The sequence below is a fragment of the Gracilinanus agilis genome, chromosome 4 (genome assembly GCF_016433145.1).
Source record: "Gracilinanus agilis isolate LMUSP501 chromosome 4, AgileGrace, whole genome shotgun sequence".
In the NCBI taxonomy this organism is placed as follows: Eukaryota; Metazoa; Chordata; class Mammalia; order Didelphimorphia; family Didelphidae; genus Gracilinanus; species Gracilinanus agilis.
Genome location: NC_058133.1, coordinates 186,801,252 through 186,815,450, shown reverse-complemented (window position 1 = coordinate 186,815,450; position 14,199 = coordinate 186,801,252). Strand labels below are relative to the sequence as shown.

The following is a 14,199-nucleotide window of genomic DNA, read 5'->3' as shown; positions in this document are numbered from 1 at the left end:
TTGTCAAAGGCTTTTTCTGCATCTATCAAGTTGATTATATGGTTTGGGATATTTGAGGTTTTAATTATGTTGATTGCTTCCCTAATGCTGAACCATCCTTGCATCCCTAGTATAAATACTACTTGGTCATAATGAACAATTTCTTAGATGAATCACTATAGTTTGACAATCCGCTCCCCCACCCCCTTTAAGTTGTTGAGTCAATGTCCATTAATGATATTGGCTTATAGTTTTCTTTCTTATAAGCAACAGGATAGGTTTTTTTTTATCCAATTTGTCATCTTTTTTATTTTGTTAAACTGTTTAATCCATTCATATTTACAATTAGAAGAGTTAAATGTATACTTTCCTCCATAGGCCTCTAATATTGGGTTTGGTTTTTTTCACATTAGGCTTTTTTCCGTCTTCTGCTATACACACAGTACTATGTCCCTACAGTTACTTTATCTTAATCTTTAAGGTTGTCCACTTCCCACTGGCTCTCTTCCTCCTACTCCTAATCCCTTCCTCTCATTTGTTATCCCTTTCTCTTTGGGATTTTGTTTATTGGTTCCTTTTTTTTCCCTTCATCTGTTTTTGTGGTTACATAATTCTTCTCATCTTTTTTTTCCTCTCAGTCAAGTATATCTGCTTCTTTTCCTTCCCTTTGACTACTCCTGTTATTTTCTCAAGTTTCATTTTTTTGCACCCCTTTCCAAAAAAGATTTATCTCATACTCTCATTATCCATCCTCTCTATCTACTCTCAACCCTCATTCTTTCATTCATGACTCCTATAATTATTTGATCTCTTTTTCTCTGTATTCCTCATGAAATCTCCAAGGTATCCTTTCTAAGCTCTCTCCTCTAGGTGGTTTCTGCCCCTGCCTTTTAGACTTTGCCCTGTGGATGGTCTTTTCCAGTGTGCCTCGCTCCCCAAACAATACTAATTATTACAGGAATCAGAACGGACAATGCCCTATAGTAGGTTCCCTCCTCTGCCACATTCCTAATTATCTAGTCTAACATGGTTACCTTCCTGAGTTACCTTTCTTTCCCCATTTTCTTCAAAATCTCTCTTCCCTAATGTAGTGATGACAAAGAACTGGAAATTGAAGATATGTATGTCAACTGGGGAAAGACTGAACAAACTGTGGTACATGTTGATGATGAATACTATTGTGCTATAAGAAATAAGATGATTTCAGAAAAAGCTGGAAAGATCTGCATGAAATGATGTAGAGCAAAATAAGCAGAACCAGGAGCAGTGTACCCAGTAATAGCAATATTGTATAATAATCAACTGTGAAAAGTTGACTACTCTCAACAATCCAATGATCAGGGACAATCCTGAAAGGCTTATGATTGGGAATGCTATCCACCTCTAGAAAAACAACTGTTGAAGTCAGGTGGATGCAGATCAAAGCATATCATATCTCACATCAGTGTATTTACAGTTTTATTTGGGGATTTTGGTTTTATATGAGTTTTGTATGCTCTTACAACAATGACCAATATGGAAGTGTTTTGCAGGATAAAAAAAAATTAAATTAAAAAAACTATATGGAAAAAAAAAATCTCTCTTCTCTGAGGTTTATGCTCTCCCACACCTGCAGGTGCCAACTGCCCCCAGAGGTTCTGCCAATTATTTTTATTGTGGAGGTCATAAATTCTGCTCTCTTAAATCTATCTTTCAAACTGCTCATTTTTCTTTCGAAATGTGTTGTGATTCCATATTGTTCCTCCTCACAGGCCAGTCTTCCATCTTATTAAGAAATGGATCATTTTCTTTCATTCTTTATTATTTATTCATAATTGACTCACCAGATCTTAGGGCTATATTTCCTGCTGCTGTTGCTGCTTTCTTTCCCTACTGATGTATTTGTTCAAGGACTTCCTGAAATCTTTGATAATTTCTGTTTTTTCTCCCTCTTTCTCTTGTTGCTCACTTTCTGACTTCCTAACCCGCCTTTGATTGTGGTTTCCTTAGGGGTTAGATCTCAAAGTATCTTAACCTCCTCCCACAATGGGCATGCAATTCAGGGTTCACTAGCCTGAGTCTCTGCCCCAGAGAGGCAGTCAGCACTGACTTTATGCTGTGCTTTTTCCATCAGGCTTAGGAGAGTGTGCTACCCAGTCCCCCATATACCTCTTGTCCTATCCTGGTATCCTGTCCTGCTCTGTTCCTTAGTTCTTTAGCTTGGTACCAGCACTTCAGAGCTTTGCAGCATGGATGCTATAGGCTGTGACTCCGGTGGGCTTTTGCTCCTGAATGGCTACAGCTATGCTGTCTGTCATGGCCAGAGAAATTTTCCACAGGCTGGAGCCGGTGTTTCTGGTTCTTGAGGTGGGGTAAGTTCTGTTGAAGCCTATGTCATGTCCCTTGGTCCTGTTCATTTTAGCTTCACTTCCAATAGTATGGGAGGTAAGGAAGGAGTGACAAGGAATTTCAGAGTCAGTCAGTTCATAGGTTGGCTTTGGGGGGTGGGGGGAAGAGGGGTGGATTTTTACCTTCTTTTGGTTTCTGGGTGTCCTAAACCATGGAGACAACTGAAGTTGCTTTATCTTTGGCACATAATCTCTGTTTTGGAGAGATTCTGAGAGGTCATGGAAATCAGAGAAAATGTCTAATCTTATCTTGTTGTTCTCATGACCTGGAAGTTTCTCTGCTTGTGTTTTAGGTTTTTAAACTCAGTTTTCTTCCTCCTAAAACTTTTTATTTATATTCCCCTATTACTCAATTTCTGTCTTCTTCATTGATGGTAAGTTTCCTAGTGTATCTCAATGATGTCTCAGCCTCTTCTCACTCTGGAGAATTTTCTTTTCACTGCCCTCAGGCTCTGCCCCAAGAGGTTTCTATTAGAAAAAAAGTGGTCCTATTTCCTTCAGGCTTTGTATAGCCTCACATATGTGCATGCTAGCACTCTAATCCCATTTCCTCTTTTCCTTAATTCTCTGGCTGAAAGCTGCCATCACTGGAAGCGTTCAGGCCCCCTCCTTCCTATATATAGCTCTTTCTCTTCAACTAGTGGGTAAGCTCAAAAGTCTATTGCATGTTGCCAAAGAATGGTCGGGGTAAGGGCTGGGTAAAAGAGTTTGTATCAACAACAAAGAAATTACTGGATCCTAGTGATCTTTGGATCTTAGAGTATAGGCCAGTGGATGTGGAGAATGAAAGCTAATGAGGAGTCAGAGATGCTGGAGATTAGTGTTCTCAGCTGTCAATTCATAAGGCTTCTAGTTGGGTTTCTTTGATATTTGGTCTATAGAAATAGTTGTAATTGCTGTTCTTCTGATTTTTATAAAACACATTAGAATCCAAACACTCGGCACAGTGCCTGACACAGACTAAATTTAATAAATGTTTATTGTTTTACTGGTTGATCTCTAGAATCAAATAAAAATGTTTTTAACGTTTAATATCCTTTGCAATCTGATTCCAATTTACCTTTCTAGCCTGATTATACATTACTACCTTTCACATGCTCTACATAGTTTAGTTAAACTAACCTTCATCCTATTCCTTAATTTGGAACTTTATCTGCCATTTCCATGCCTTTGCACAATGTCCTTGATGCCTGGAATACATTCCTTCTTCACTTCTACCACTTAGAATTCTTATCTTTCTTCAAAGCTCATCTTCAGAATTACCTCTTTCCTGAGGTCCTCCCCAATCCCTCCAAGTGCTAAGGCTTCCACCAAAAAATGACCTTATATTTATTTTGTATAGACATTAATAGGTGCATGATGTTTTCCTTGAGGTCAGAGACTGACTCTTAGCTTGGTATCTCCAGCACCTAGCATACAGGAGCTTAATAATTTCTTGTTGATGGACTGACTGATCAATCCTACCCTGATTATATAAAGCAATTTCATAATACTCCTCTTCTCCTGCTTTAGTCTGCTTTAGTTCTTACTCTTGAGACAGAGGAAGAAGACAGCTGAGGAGGACCTACAGCTGAGAATAACTGTCTCAATCAAGAATACATATTATCTCTCCATTGCTTAGCACACCAGACAGAATCTTTTCTGCTTAGATTTCTTAAACATATATGGATTAATTAATATTTTCTTAAGATACAAGAGATTCTCCTGACAAATACCCATCCCCCCAAAGGACATTCCCCTAAACAAGTAATCAAAACTAATAAGAGTGATTGGGACAAATAACACACACTCACATTCCACTTTTTCAGTTTATTGTCAATGGAAAGGAAACAAGAGATATTTATATTTGCTAGCATGGTACTAACACTGTTCACCTCATTTGTTTTAAAATTGTTGTCTCTTAGCTTTGGTTTTATTTCTATTATTATAGGCACAGTATTTGCTTTTTTTTTTTCCTCTGCGCTTTGTTCTTGTCACTCTGCAACACTTCATAAAAGTTTTACAGCATTTCTCTGAGTTCATGTTTGTGATTCCTTATAGCCAATATAGTCCTCTATATCAATTTGCCATATTTTATTCATCTATTTTCCCCAAATATATTTCTAACTTTTAAAAGATAACTTTTATTGATAGCTTTGTTTTTACAACCTCTAAATATCCTACCATGTCCTCATATCGATTCTCAGGGAGCCACTTAAAAAAGAAACAAAAGCAGTGGGCAAAGTTTTGCAAAATTTACCAACTTTCCACAAAAGTCTGATGTCATTCATATGCAATTTTCCACAACCTGAGAACCCAATATTTATTTATAAAGGTTTATAAAGGCAGGCAGGTCTCCTATGTAATTTTGGCTAAAAGGGATATTTTTGCATATCAGCTTAGCTTTCAAAAGCCTGACAAATCCTGCCTACCCCTACCTATCTGTTAAAACTCATTTCCTAGAACCCAAAATAAACATTCTGAGAGAGATGGGTCAGTCATTTTGCTATACCCCAAGCTCATGTTCAGGGGCTTTGTTCATACTGCTTCTTCTAGCATGGATTTGCCTTAAGTTTGTGTTGCTAGGACTTTTAAGGCCCAGGTCAAGTCCAGTCTCATCCATAAACTTTTTACCAGATATTATGAACTTCAGATTCTCCCCCTTCTTGTTGGGACTCTTCTACTTGGCAACTGACCACAATAACTTGGCTTTACTAGATGTGCCTTAGGCTTATTTCTCCAACCAAAATGCAAGTTATTTAAGGGTCAAGATTTTACCTTTCATCTCCTGTATCCCCATCAAAGAGCCTATCATCCAGGCTAGACTTAAAGGAGGCACTTAAGAAATACCTATTTGATTGAAAAAATATCCAATGTATTAATGATTAACCATCAGAAATTTCACAAGCCTAAGGCAGGCAAGGAAAATTCAGATTTTTACATTAGAAATTACTAATCCTTCCCTAAGGAAAAGGAAAGGAAATCAGGAGCCATTTTGGCCCTATGGAGGAAATCTCAGGAGGGATCAGATACCCTTCATTTAAAAGAATAGCTCTGACTTTCCAATTTTAATTTCCTTCTAGCCTGCCCCCTAAAATATCCTTGGTAACTTTAATTCTTCTTCTGGGAGAACAAGAGGTGTGATTCTCCCGCCCTTTGGGGGGGGGGGGGTGGCAAGCAGTAATTACCATTTCTCAGTTCCCTTTTATCCATTTACTGAAGCTTCTCTACTACTCCCATCCTCTCCCTACATACATTTCTTTCTGCCTTCTTTGGAAAGGCCTATTATTCGATTTTTCTTTTAATTTTTAATTTTTTTAAACCCTCACCTTCCAACTTAGAATTAATACTGTGTATTGGTTCCAAGGCAGAAGAGCAATAAGGGCTAGGCAATAGGGGTTAAGTGACTTGCCCAGGGTCACACAGCTAGGAAACGTCTGAGGCCAGATTTGAACCTAGGACCTCCAGTCTCTAAGCCTCTCAATCCATTGAACCACCAGCTGCCCCCTTCCTTCTCCCTCCCATCTATTATTTCCAAAGGTGTTTTTTGCTTTGCTTTTTTTAATGTACTAATTAGTTTCTTGAACTGCTTTTTCTTCAGTTTTTCTTCTTTATAAAAGATGAATGGTGAAGAGGAGAATATACTGGAAAATGAAAATGTTGCAAAAATGAAAAAGATTAATAAATCAATTTTTAAAAATTAGAGAAGTCCTAAGTTAAAAAATCAACTTGGCTGTTATCTTGTTGGCCCCCATTTTTGAAATTTCTTTTGTACCTTTCATTAGACCATTATTTACCAAGTTCCTATTCTGTACACAACACCCTGATTTACCCAGGCCATTGTGTTACATACCTGCACAGTATAACCTCTCCAATGTCTTTATCAGAAGAAAAATATTCAAAACATATGTATAAAGCACAGACCTACTATGGGGAAATTAACAGAAGACACACAATTTAAATAAGACATGGTCTCTCCTCTCATATTAAGAATTAAATATACACAGAAAATTAACAGGTGATCAATGCAATAGAGAAGGGGGGGGGAAAAACCAAGTGTTAAATGAGGTCCAGGGGGCAAAGATTACAAAAAGAGGGTTTTGAAGGAAGGTGTTGCATTTGAACTGGATTTTAGTGGATGAGTAGGAACTTGGCAAGCAAAGGCAAGGGAGGGCATTCCGGACATAGGAAATACCAAGAACAAAAACACAAAGACAGGAAGAGGGGGTGTGCTTGCAGTCTAGTCTACATGGTACATAATAAAGAACACCATAGAAGGGGAGTAATAAGAGATCTCTGCAAAGGCAGATTTAGAGGGTCTTGCATACCAGTCATCATTTATTTAGTACACAAAAGGGAGTTACTTATGTTTTTTGAATAGAGGAGCAATATAATTAGACCTGTGACCAGAATTTTTTTTAAAGCAAGCTAGTACGTGACCATAAAATGATGTTATTTATAAAAAGTCATTTTATGCACCCTTTCTGGAGTAGAGTTATTTCATGTAAAGTAAGATTCACTGACAGGAAAATGAAACTTATCAGGAAGCACTAAAGAGTTAATAAAACTTTCACCAAAGACTTCCTAGAGTTTAGGAATTAAATGTTTTTTTCTTTTAAATCAGTAAGTTTTTTAATTGTTGCTAATTGGCTTCTCTCAAGCAAAATAATTAGGATTAATACAGAATTAAATTGCTTTTCTTCCTATAACAATTTGTAGCAAGCAAAAGCTAAAAAAGAGCAGGCTGAGATGTACAGTAGGTAAATGGAAGAGAGGAGATAGAGGAAAAAAGGCCATTGTTTCATCAATTTGTTACTTTCAACCACAATTTGCTTTGACTAATGGGTAAAGTCTGATTACCAGTTTCAGTCTCATTTAGAGAATGTAAGAATAAATAATAATCCCATTTGGTTTTTCTTAAAATTTCCCCCCTTGATTTTGTACTACACTAAAGGAATTAAACCAATTATAAGAAAACTTTTATATCTTTCTAGAGCCAGGGTGTCAAAGTTGAAGCAAGATTATCCTGTAGGATCAGAGCTCCAATTTTATTGTGCAAATCAATGAAAAAAAATGAATTAAATATATAGCATTTCACTTTTCAAAAAACAATTCAAGAATCTATTTTACATATGCTGAGAGGATATATTACATCATTTTAAAGCATATCACAGAAATGCAATGACAGCATTTGTGAGAATGTGTTGCAGTAAGCCATAATATCAGTGATTTGGAGCTAGAAAAAACCAAAGTTCATCTTATTCAACTTCTTCATTGTATAGATGAAACTGAGGCCCAGAGAGGGTGACTTGCCCAAGACCATACAAGTAATAAGCAGCCAATTTCCGTTTTTCCCTGTAGGTGAACATATTTCTTTAATGTATTTTTTTAATAAGGCAAGGCAGTGTAGTGCACAGAGGACAAATCTAAAGTCAAGAAGGAGTCCATGTGCCATCTCTGACTCATGCCAACAGTATGACCCTGGCCAAGTCAGTTTGGCTCTCAGTACTTAGAGAAAGGGTGTCAGTCTGCATTTCCTCAGCTAGGAATTCCCTACACAAGTGAAATCAAAGGTCTTATTCCCTCCTAGTATCAACACACATTACTGAATTCTTACTATGTACCTAAGGCACTGCACTAGGCACTAAAATCAATACTGTAATCTATGTAAAGTATGAAAAATGAATTCAGTAGCCTCAATACCCACCAAAATATTTACTATTAAATGTGGACATTTTTACACACTGCATTGGTCTTGCAGTAAGATAGACCTGAGTTCAAATTTCCTTAGCCACTGTTTGCCTCAGTTTCCATAACTGTAATAGCATCTATCTCACAAGGCTGCTGTGAGGAGCAAGTGAGATAATATTTATAAAAGCATTTAGCACACTGCCTGGCACTAAGTAGGCTCTATATAAAAGCTTATTCCCTTTCCCTGAAAAAGTAGTTAGGTGTGCTCCTTCTATATTCCACTAAGCTCTATGGTTCCAGTCTTCTACAGATATTCTTCCAGGTATACTCCTGAACACCAAAATCTGTGTGTGATGTTTCATGATCCTGACAACACATGTGACTATGTAAGCTAAGATGCAAAACATCAAATCTCATGTGTCAGGGTACACATTAATTCTCTGTTTTGGAGACATTTTTCACTTAGTATAACTATGAACTATAAATCCATAGAATAGATTTATCAGACATAAAAATTAGTATGATAAATTTATGAGTTCACACCAATATCTTACCAACCCATCCTATTCCTTTTATGAATACTGGCAATAAAATAAATTATATTACCACTCTTTTTACCAAACTCCTTCCATATAAATTTGTACTTACCCTGCATAAGGACACAAGTAATTCTTTTTAAACAAGTGCCATTAATCAGTGGCATACAAATTCAGGGCCAGTTTTCTGATGAAATGACACATTTGTTAAAAGATAAATATAAGATGCAATTGTTTCACAGAACATAAACTATTCTAGATTTCAAAGGGGTTTTAATATATACTAGATGAATTTCTTTTGTTCAAATAATGGCATAAAAGGGGCCCAGAGACTTACCTCTGTGTGTCTTTGATGTAGTGCATTATATTCTTTCTTCAACTCTGATTCTCGCTCCTCTAGTCTGCTAACTGAAATGGAGACAGAAAGATCAATATCACCAAATTATACACAATCTACCTGGGGGGGAGGGGGAAGCCAGTCTTAAAGTCAGAAACCTGGTTTATCAACTTCTAATCATTCTAGTTGATTTCCATGAAGAATTGAGTGATCTAATTTCTTCACCCATAATCAATTCAAAACTTAAGAAAGAAAAAACTATTTTAAACTAGTACTACTTAGGAATAATTTTCTTAATGTAATTTGGTAAACAAGTCATTAGCTTTGTCATATATAGTTGTCCCTCACTATATCATGATTCCCTTATCTTGGCTTCACTAAATTGTGGGTTTTTAATATATATTTAATTCTGTATCACAGAGTTTTCACTATATTGCAGGATTTTGTGGATGAATACCATACTGTATAAAATGGAAAGGCAGTATGCTGCCACCACTTGCACAAGTTTGCCAAAGTGAGATTGTACACAGCACACTATTGGCAGACAGAATAAAAGGAAACCAACCACAATGCTATGTTCTGTGTCCTGGGTGCTGATTGGCTCAGTATGTTTGCTCTCCCCTACTGTGCCCATAATAATAAAATAAATATAATGCGCTACTTCACGGATTTTCACCTATCATGGGTGTGCGTCTGTCTATCTGTCTGTCTGTCTGTCTCTGGAACATAACTCTTGCAACTGTACTTATTAACTCCTCTGAAAATTTTCCTGTTTCATCAAACCATTTTTAAAAAGCTCTCTGGATCCCTCTCCATCCCAACTTAGAAACCAAATAATTATATTGCAAACACAAGACAGTTATTTTTTTTCCACTATGAATACATGAAGGTATCAACATTTATTTTTTACAATCTTTTCTTCTCATGCTTTAATAACTCTCTGGATTTATCCTCTTACAAATTTGGCTCCCTCTGCTGATATTTTCTGGTAATTGCATGATACTTTAGTTTGGTCATTTGACTACTGTGGAATGTTTCTCTGAAAAGAAAGTTTAAAATTTAAAAACCATACTAACAGAATATTCTATTAAGTATTTGTGCTATGCAGAGAAAGACCTATAAAGAAAATAAATACCCTGCCAGAATGTCTAATTTTATTTCATTTATTTTTAATAATAAAAAAACATTCTTGGGGCAGCTAGGTAGTAAAGTGTAAAGAGAGACAGGCCTGGAATCAGGAGTACCTGGGTTCAAATGTGATACTTCCTAGCTGTGCAACCCTGGGCAAGTCTTAACCCCATTTGCCTAGCCCTTGCCTTTCTCCCTTAAAGTTGTTACTAAGAAAGAAAATAAAGGTTTCTTTAAAAAAAAAGAAAAAAAAATTCTTGAATAAAATTATCAAATATTCTTTCCTAACTCAGAATAATTGTCCAAGTAGAGTCAATTTAAGAATTAATGAGACACCTGTGTACACACACAGTATTGTACTAAGCAATCTGTGGTGTAAAAGAAAAACTATGGTTTTTAGTCTATCTAGAAAGACAAGATGTATTCATACAAAACAATTAGTGACAAGCCAATGAATAAACCAATATTATTATTCAAGACACATTATATGAGCCAAGAGCCATAGGAAAGCACAGAAAGAAGAGAAATCAACGTGGCATGGGGCAATCAGAAAAGGTTTTCATGATCAAGATGAGGACTAAGCAGAACCTTAAAAAACCTGGCAGGTCTCCTAGCTGTGCAACTCTGGGCAAGTCACTTAATTTCATTTGCCTAGCCCTTGCCTTTCTGTCTTAAGAGTTATTACCAAGACAGAAAGTAAGGGTTTAAAAAACAAAACAAAACAAAACAAAAAAAAAAAAAACTCGAAAAACCTGGCAGGTAAGAAAGAGTATTCAAGGTAATAGGAATTACATACGTACAAGGCTAGAGGAAAAGTAGGTATGGCACAGCAGGCAGCACAAAGCGATGTGGCAGGAGGAGAGTTTTAATACTAGGGGATAGTAGGAAAAAAGCTTAGTAAATTAGGAGAAGGATAAGATAAAAGATTAATCTGGCAATCATATATCCCAGTGGCTCCCAAACTTTTTTGGCCTACTGCCCCCTTTCCAGAAAATATTACTTAGCCCCTGGAAATTAATTTTTTTTAATTTTAATAGCAATTAATAGGAAAGATAAATGCACCTGTGGCCATCACCGCCCCTCTGGATCACTGCAGTATCCACTGGGGGGGGGGGGGGGCGGTGGCACCCACTTTGGGAATCACTGATATATCCGATGGGTTGAAGAAGAAACTTGAACCAAAAAAATAAGTTACAGTTATCAGATGTGATGGTTAAGTGCTTATGAGGGTGGTGGCAGAGGGTATGAAACAGCAATAAAATCCTCACAATAAGCATCTGATAAATGTTTGCTGAATTAAGGGAGGGAGAAAAATTGTGTCAGAGCCTGGAATACTAGGAGATTATCATTGAAACAAATGAGGAAAATGAGAAAGTGAACCAGTTTGAAAGATAAAGATGCTTTAAATTCAGTTTTAGACATAAGTTTAAGGTGACAGCAGGAAATCCAATTAGAAATGTGTTATAAGTAGCTAAAATTACCGGATTGTATCTTTGTAGAGAAGTCAGGCTCTATGAAACAACATAACAAGTGATAGCTGATAGGGAAGAGATGAATTCTCCAAAACAGTGAGCTAAAAGGCTAAATAAGCAGAGGAGACCAAGAATATAAAATGGCAGATGTTTCAGATTTACAGCAAGGATAAAAAAGGTTAGTGAAGGAGACGGAAAAGTAAAAGGGTAGGAAGAAAATAAAAACCAAAGAGTCATGAAAACCAAGAGATGAGAGATTTCAAGAAAATACTCTGCTCACCCAACTACACTCAGTGCTTCCACCTTTGGCAATCTGGCTTCTGGCTTCATCATTCAACTGAAACCATTCTCCAAAGTTACAAGTATCTTAACTATCAGATTCTATTGGTCTTTTTCTCAATTCTCTTCCCTCTTGACTACTTAGCAGCTTCTGAGAGTGTTGACTATTTTCTCTTCCTGAATATCATCTCCTCTAAATGAGGCAAGAAGGTAGATCAGGGGTCGGCAACCTTTTTGGCTGTGAGAGCCATAAACGCCACATTTTTTAAAATGTAATTTCGTGAGAGCCATACAGAGCTCACAGTGCGCTCCTGTTAACAGCGCCTGAAAAAAAAATTGACTTTATGGCTCCTGCAGAAAGAGCCATATCTAGCCCTCAAAAGAACCAGATATGGCTCGAGAGCCATACTTTGCCAACCCCCAATAAGAATGTTATCTATGCTTGGAGTCAGGAAGGTCTGAGATAAAATCAGGCACCAGACACAGTAACTGGGTGACCCTGGGCAGTCACTTGACTTCTCTCAGCCTTACTTTCTTCAACTGTAAAATGGAGATGATAATAGCACTTATTTTTTCCATGATTGCTATGAGGATCAAACAAGATAATATCTGTAAAGTGATTAAAACAGATTAAAATCAATAGTGCCTGACACAGTAGGAGCTTTTAAAAAATCCTTGTTTCCTTCCTTTCTCAGCAACTCTTTCTTGATTTTCCTTCTACCTGTATGATCCTTCTCAGTCTCCTTTACTGGACTTTATCCATGTCACACCCACTCACTGTGGGTCTCCCAAAGCTCTATCCTGGACCCTCTTCTCTTTTCTCTTTATATTCTCTCACTTGTTGATCTCATCAGCTCCCATGAGTTCAATTAGTCATCGCTACACAGATAATTCCCAGATTTATAAATGCAACCTACCTCTTGAAGAAGAGTTTCTTGAGCTCTAGTTCGACATTATCAATAATCTACTGGACATTTTAAATTTTCCAAAACAGAACTAATTTTCTTCCCCTTCTATTACCAAAATCTCCCCACCTTCCCAAATTCTCAGGGCATCATCATCCTTCCAGTCACCGAGTGTCATCCTCATTGCATATATATATCCAATTAGTTTCCTAATTTTGCCATCTATTTCTCCACAATTTCTTGCCTACAGATCACATCTTCTCTCTGAGCTCCTTTTGAATGTAAGCTTAAGGATAGGAATTGTTTTTTGCTTTTTTCATTGCTTCCCTGGAGCTTAGAATAGTAAGTAACAAAGAAAGTATTGACTAAATGAAAGGGTGATTGATAGTATTAAATACAAAGAAAAACAAGAGGATACCGGCCCTCAAAAGATCAATGGATTTGACTGGAGGATGTTACTCACAATATTAGCTAAAGGAATTTCAAAAATTAATGGAATACTAGGAAAAGGAGCTAGATAAGAGGGGTTAATCTGGGAGTTGTATGTTAAGAAATAAAGGCAGACATTTCTTTGGAGTTAGATAGCAAAAGAAAGGAGAAAAACAGATTAGAATGGTTCAAATAAAAAGCTGTTTTTTTTTTTTAATAAAGAAGACTTTATATCTGAAGACAAAGACAAAAGGAGAGGAGTTAGCAGAGAAAATAACTGAAGGAATAGTTTACCTTGGAAAAAACCAAGGGTTTAGGATTTATATCAGGAAGGAAGAACAAAGCTATTTCTGGGGAATTCTTCCTCAGAGAAGAGAGGGAATGATGAAAAGGTGAATGTAAAAGGAAACATAAGGACTTGGAGAAGAATGAACTCATATAGATGATATCTTAATTGCCAAACCCAGTGACTTTTTCTTAATCCTCATCCTTCCTGATCTCTCTGCAGCATCTGACACTATTAACTATATCATAACATCCTGGATACTCTTTCCTCTCTGAGTTTTCCCAACAATGGTATTTACTGGTTTTCCTCCTATCTGTCTGACTACTCTTCAATCTCCTTAGCTGGATAATCAACAATACTCTGCCCCCTCACTATGGGTATATCTGAAGGTCTATTCTGTCAAAACTATTTCCCTACTACACTCCTTAATAATCTGATCAGCTGAAGATATCTATCAGTTCCACATCACAAACTATCTCCTGGGTATTAGAAACTGGATGTCCCATAAACACCTCAAACTCAACATGTGCAAAACAGACCTCATTTTCATTCTCCCAAAATCCAGCCTGCCTTCAAACATCCTTGCTTTGTCAAGAACACCACCATTTAATCAGTCATTCAAGTTTGAGATAGTGCCACCCCCAGTTCCTCATTCTCCCTCATGTCACATATTGTCCTCTCTATATATGGCTACTACCACTGTAATTCAGGACCTTATCACCTCACACCTGAGCTACTGCAACAGCTTCCAAATTGGCCTCCCACTCTCAATCTCCCATCCAAACCATTCA

The 14,199-nt window shown here is 36.9% G+C and overlaps 1 protein-coding gene across 4 annotated transcripts in view; it reads right to left on the bottom strand.

Annotated features, from left to right (window-relative positions):
* Nucleotides 1–14,199, bottom strand: part of SPAG9 (sperm associated antigen 9) — a 170,431-nt gene that overhangs the window by 99,652 nt on the left and 56,580 nt on the right. For all 4 annotated transcript variants that reach the window (XM_044672073.1, XM_044672075.1, XM_044672074.1 and 1 more), the window contains exon 3: nucleotides 8,910–8,980. In XM_044672073.1, the coding sequence (XP_044528008.1) occupies nucleotides 8,910–8,980 (71 nt within the window). The remainder of the gene's footprint in view (nucleotides 1–8,909; nucleotides 8,981–14,199) is intronic.